Here is a 6,180-nt window from a genome sequence, read left to right as displayed (position 1 = left end):
ATTTATTTATTTTTTTTTACTAAGTTTTAGTAATTTTGTTTGTGTTTTTGTCATTTCTATTAGTTTGTTTTTTAATGTCTGTATAGTTTTCATTAATTTTTATTTCAGTTTTAGTGCATCAAGATACACTAAATGAAATACAGTATGTTTTTAAAATAGCCTAAGTTTAGTTTTATTTCAATACACTGAAGTAAAATATGTTTTTATATATATATATATAAATCTAGTTGAAATTTATTTGATTTCAAGTAACAAAATTGTTTTATGGTTTTAGTTTTAGGTAACCATAATAACCCTGATGATGTTTAATTCAGCAATTGTCATAATTTTGCAAACATAAAAAGTTCAAGTTCATTTGATTTATATAGCACATTTACAACAGCCACTAGGCTGACCAGAGTGCTTTCCAAAGGAGCAAGATTAGAAGAGAATATAACATACAAAAAAATACATAAAATATAACATACATAAACTATTATTTTGCATTTTAATCCAATTCTGTGTTACAACGTCATAAACCTGTGTTAAAACATTGGCTGTTCAATCATAAGAGAAGGAGAATGTGGCTGATATCACTTCTAGTTAATTCGTCATAAATACTGGACATGAAGGTCAAGTCAATGCATTGTGGGATGCAGTATTTCATGCAGTGCTATGCTGTATACTGTAGTTCATCAGGTATTTTATGCATGCAAAACGTTTGCATACTGCACATACATACTATATATTGCAGAAATAGCAAGTGGGTTTGTCCCTTTTTAACCCAGCGCTGGGTTATATTTAACCCAGGATTTTTTAGAGTGTAGAATGCTATTGTGAATGTTATATTAGTCTTAACTGGGGGGACAATTTTCACTCAGAAATTGCTTGTAAATTTCATAAAGAAAGTAGTGGCAAGTAACACATTGAATTAAGCATGACATTTTGAAGTAGTTTTTACAGTGTGTTTTAGTTTAGAGATTAATGTGAGCTGGATGGCATTCAGTGTGTTTCGTCTTAATGTGTGCTTTGGCTCTGATCCAGTAACAGAAAGGCTTGTGTGTGTGTTAGTTTGAGCCTGCTGGCCACACTGAACCTCTGCATCTGTCGGCTGTTGACTGTCTGTCCAACAAGACCCTGAGTTAGAAAGAGTTCTGCAGATGCACCGAAACACTTTTGATAGATAAAAAGGTTGCAATGCATTTTTGTAGCTCACTCTAATTGAAGAAATGTTTCTTATGCATAATTTAGAAATAGAAATAGGCTAGTGGTTGAAGATCGTTGAGGTTGTGGGTGCAAATCCTAAAAGGGGATATTATAGTGACATAGTGGACTGTGATTCATGCTTATGATTCATAAAGCATACGTTAGCCGAATAGAAAATCATTGCATTTGTTTTGCACAGATTTTCTTTTTCTTGTCTCTTTGCACTTTGGTCTTTATAAATAATTCTAAACAAGAGAATAGTAATTGTGCTTGCATAATTATTGATCTAAATACATATTCATGCAGGGCACGTTTATTGTTTATTTCACCACTCTGTATTCTGATAAGTCTCACAGTTTTTTGTCCATCTGGCTGTTGACTGGAGCTCGTTTCTGCTGTTTGTCACTCTTGCCAAGCATTAATGGATCATGTGTAAACCTGTGTGACCCACTGGTTGCCTAGGCAACACGTTCTCTCCTCCCTCTCTGATGATGGGATGGCTCTTCATGCAAATAAGTTTGGCCAGCAGGTTTCTAAGCGACGGTGCATAGTTGCTGTGCCAACCCAGGCCAATAGTCCATATGACTATGATGATTTTTAATTCCATTATTTGTATTTTTTTTATTTGCATAGATAGATAGATACAGTGTATATAGATAGATAGATAGATAGATAGAAAACACAAATTAAAATTTGAAAATAATTTGAAATTTGTTTATATAGTGTGTGTGTGTGTGTGTGTGTGTGTATACACACACACACACACATATACATTAATATACATACTTCACATAATAATAATATTATATATTATTCACATATCATAAATGTGTATTATTTTTATCTTTATAAATATAAAATTCAACAATTTTATGTTATTTAATTTTATATTATATTATTTATATATTTATTTTAATTAAATATATTACATAGAAATGTAAATAAATATGTAATTTTGTCCGTAAAATTAAATATACATGGATTTTGTATATATGCTATGCATCATATAAATAGAAAATATCATATTAAATTAAGTTACATTTAAAAATATAATTGATGCTAGATTGTTTATAAATATTTATATTGCATTTAGAAAATATGAATCGGTTATAAAAATGTTTTTATTTTATTTATCTTATTTAGTTTTTATTTATATACACAACATTTTAATTATTATAAATTATTGAAAACATTTTATATTACAATATACATTAATATATACGTTTATGACTGAATTTGTTAAAAATATATATACTATGACTTATAAAATAATGTATTCATACATATATTATTTTATTTATTTATTTATTTTGGTAGTTATTTTATCATCATTTGCATAAGGGTCATTAACACGTTTTTTTCTCTGAGGATTTAAAAACAAAATATGTTAAATGGATAATCATCATATAACACAGGCTTTTCAGATTTGACATTTAAAAAATATAGTAGTGTTTCTTTGAAAAAAAAACAACAACTCTTGTCTGCCATCTACTGGTCAATATAGGAAATGAAGACCATTTATCTCATCATCAGCCTCACAACCCAGGATGTTGAATCCATGCATATAATAAGTATTACTGTAATGATTATGTTGTTCAGGACACAGCCGGACAGGAGCGCTATAGAACCATCACTACAGCGTATTACAGAGGAGCCATGGGCTTCCTGCTAATCTACGACATCACAAACCAGGACTCGTTCAACGCCGTTCAGGACTGGTGAGTGACACACATGCACACACACGCATGCATCTGTACATTATGTGTGTATTAAGAGTGTTTAATGTTCACGTCCTGTATGTTTGGCTCTTAGGGCCACTCAGATAAAGACATACTCCTGGGACAACGCACAGGTGATACTGGTGGGCAACAAGTGTGACCTGGAAGATGACAGACTCATTCCGACAGAGGACAGTCAGAGATTGGCTCATGAACTCGGTGAGAAGATGCACATTACAACTTATTTTTAGCCTTTTTGCTGATTGCTTATTTTGATGACTTGGAAGAGGAACAATCACAAGATTCAAACTCATTATCCATCTGATTCTCAATGTGCACTAACTGCCATGCCACAGTTGCAGAAGTCCATTACTACATCTATTTCTATATCTACATCTGTATCTGTTTAAAAATAAGTATATGTAGTAGAAAATTTTACTTGGTTACCAGGGAATATTTCCACAAAATTGGTCCCCATTTATTTATTTAGTTATTTAACATATTTTGTTTTTAAATCCTCAAAGAAAAAAAACTTGTTAATAACCCTTATGCAAATGATGATAAAATATCTACCAAAATAAATAAAATAATATATGTATGTATACATTATTTTATAAGTCATAGTATATATATATATTTTACAAATTCAGTCATAAATTTATATATTAATGTATATTGTAATATAAAATGTTTTTTAATAATTTATAATAATTAAAATGCTGTGCATATAAATATAAACAAAATAAGATAAATAAAATAAAATAAAAAAATGTTTTATAACTGATTCACATGTTCTAAAATGCAATATAAATTATTGTTAAATATTTATAAACAATCTATTTTATTTATTTACCTCCCCACACCTCAATAATTTCCTTAATCTATAAGTAAAATATATTATTATTAATTAAATTATTTATAAATAAGAGTAGATTATAAATAAGTTAAATATTTATAAATATATGTAAATAAATATATTTCATATATAAATAAATTAAATGTGTAATTTTGATTGTAAAATTGTATGTAAATGAGTTTTAAAGTTAAACATATCATACATGGATCTTTGTATATATCATGCTATACATCATACAAATATTAAATATCATTACATTTAATAATAATAATTAATATCGGGGTTTTTTTCAGTTTTAGCTATTTTTGTACATCAAGATAAACAAAATTAAATTGAGGAAATTTTTCCTCGGCAACTAGCTGAAATAAAAAGTTTATTTTATTTAACAAAAATATTTTTGTTTTAATTTTGGTTTCTGTTAACTATAATAACCCTGGCTTTGCTTTTTTCTGGTTTCCTCAGGTTTCCAGTTTTTTGAGGCCAGCGCCAAAGACAACATCAACGTGAAGCAGGTTTTTGAGTGTCTGGTGGACGTGATATGTGAGAAGATGAATGAAAGTATGGACGGAGATGGTCCAGTGTCCAACCACAAAGACTCCAGTCCGCAGGACACTTCCTCTGAGGGACACGCCGGCTGTGCCTGCTAAAACACACTCTCTCCGTCTTTATCACGTAGAGAACTTCTCTTCACCTATTCACTGCTACTTGGGATAATCTTTGCTTTCCTTCTTTTAACCCAAATAGCATCTGCTAAACGCACTCAGTGTTGTTTGTTGATGTGGATAGTCGAGATAGGATGGCGTGGATTGAAATCTGACTGCGCTAGTGATCTGCGTGTCTCCCCGTACGTATTCACGCGTGTATGTGCGTTTTAAAGGTCCATCCACACCCATTGCTCACGCTCTCACCCCGTTCTCCAGCTTTTCTCTGTCTTTCCCTCAAAAAGGCCACGTTTGGATGGATCTTTGTGGTTTTAGCACATGTTCTCTATCTCATCAGATACTGTAACACCCACAGCCCTGAGCAGGTAGCTTCTGTCTTGTCTATCTGGGTGTCCATCTGCTTTAAATTACAGTCCTAACAGCTCATTCGGCACTATTATGGAGATAAATGCACTGTGCTATTCTGATATGTGCAATCATGATCAGTGAATCTCACAAAACTCTTGATCAGTTTTGTGAGATTCATTCAGCAGCAGTACAGTGGACACAGCAGAAACGAGTTTTGGCCATCTAGAACACTCTCTTGTCTTCTCTATCTCTGTTTTTGCGCACTCTCCTGGCTGTCCGTTATGTCCAGTGTTTCTTCAGAGTAGACAGATAGTGGCCTTGCTGAAGCTTTTTCCCGCCTGTTCTCATCCTGTCGGATGATATCAAGCCATGTCACTTTTCTGTGAACCAGTGACAGGTTAAACTTACTTAGATGTCTTTATAAAACCCTCCCGTGCAATATATGCATTATTAAAGACCCCTCTATATATATATATATATATATATATATATATACACACACTCTGTCATAATGTGCAACACAAGTTGATCTGTAAGATTGTTGATTAGTTTCCTTTTGTTTTATGTCGCTTTCTCCATTTCCTGTCCGTTTATACCAAACATTTGTGCTTATCTGCTTGTTGTTTTTATTTCATATTCATTAAAAGGCACTGATTGTATTCATTCAAGACTGATAACATTGCATTTAAAAAAAAAAATGTTTGCTTGCCTGTTGCATAACTAAGGAGTTAGTGAGAGGTTCTGAATGGTTATAACATTGAAAAAATGATTGTTGCAGTTAGCTATGCAGTTAGAACTCATATACACTTCACATTTTACAATTTTAAGGCAGCACGAACACTTTGTTGTTTTTACAGTGCATGCATTTACACATTTATGCATCAACATTGACTTACATTGAATTGAATGCATATATTTTTATCAGTTCGTATCCATGACTGTGTGTTGCGCGCTCTTAATTTTTGAGTCCCAGGAATGCTTTTTAGCATTGCATGGTTACTAGGGCATTGCTGGGTGTTTGCTAGGCTGTAGGTTGCTGGCCTTTAATTTTCTGGTCTCTATATATGGCTTGAATCTCTCCTTCACTCTTAAAAGTAAAAGTCCTTTATTGGCATTGTTGGTTCCTTGAAGAACCTTTAACATCCATGGAATCTTTCTATTCCACAAAAGATTCTTTAGATTATTAAAATGTTCTTAACACTAATAAAAATGGTTCTCTTAAGAACTGTTCACTGAAAGGTTCTTTGGGGAACCAAAAATGGTTTTTCTATGGCATCACTGCAGTTGATGCTCCACTTGAGGAAGTCGGAAGGCTCTAGTTTTCTTTGCACAAAAAGGAAAGTGACTTTGTGCACTTGCTGGAGTTGATAGCATCTGTAATTTATGACTTTATACCTGTATCTCTGCCAAC

General features: G+C 32.2%; 1 protein-coding gene across 3 annotated transcripts in view; it reads left to right on the top strand.

Annotated features, from left to right (window-relative positions):
• Positions 1 to 5,347, top strand: part of LOC107661661 (ras-related protein Rab-3D-like) — a 13,887-nt gene extending 8,540 nt beyond the window's left edge. For all 3 annotated transcript variants that reach the window (XM_016451357.1, XM_016451358.1, XM_016451356.1), the window contains 3 exons: positions 2,785 to 2,903; positions 2,998 to 3,122; positions 4,222 to 5,347. In XM_016451357.1, coding sequence (XP_016306843.1) covers positions 2,785 to 2,903; positions 2,998 to 3,122; positions 4,222 to 4,406 — 429 coding nt within the window. In that variant the 3' untranslated portion in view covers positions 4,407 to 5,347. The remainder of the gene's footprint in view (positions 1 to 2,784; positions 2,904 to 2,997; positions 3,123 to 4,221) is intronic.
• Positions 5,348 to 6,180: the final 833 nt, after the last annotated feature.

The sequence above is a fragment of the Sinocyclocheilus anshuiensis genome, unplaced genomic scaffold (genome assembly GCF_001515605.1).
Source record: "Sinocyclocheilus anshuiensis isolate Anshui unplaced genomic scaffold, SAMN03320099.WGS_v1.1 scaffold207, whole genome shotgun sequence".
Lineage (NCBI taxonomy): Eukaryota > Metazoa > Chordata > Actinopteri > Cypriniformes > Cyprinidae > Sinocyclocheilus > Sinocyclocheilus anshuiensis.
Note: the sequence above shows the minus strand (reverse complement) of the source record. Positions and strands in the feature narration are given on the sequence as shown.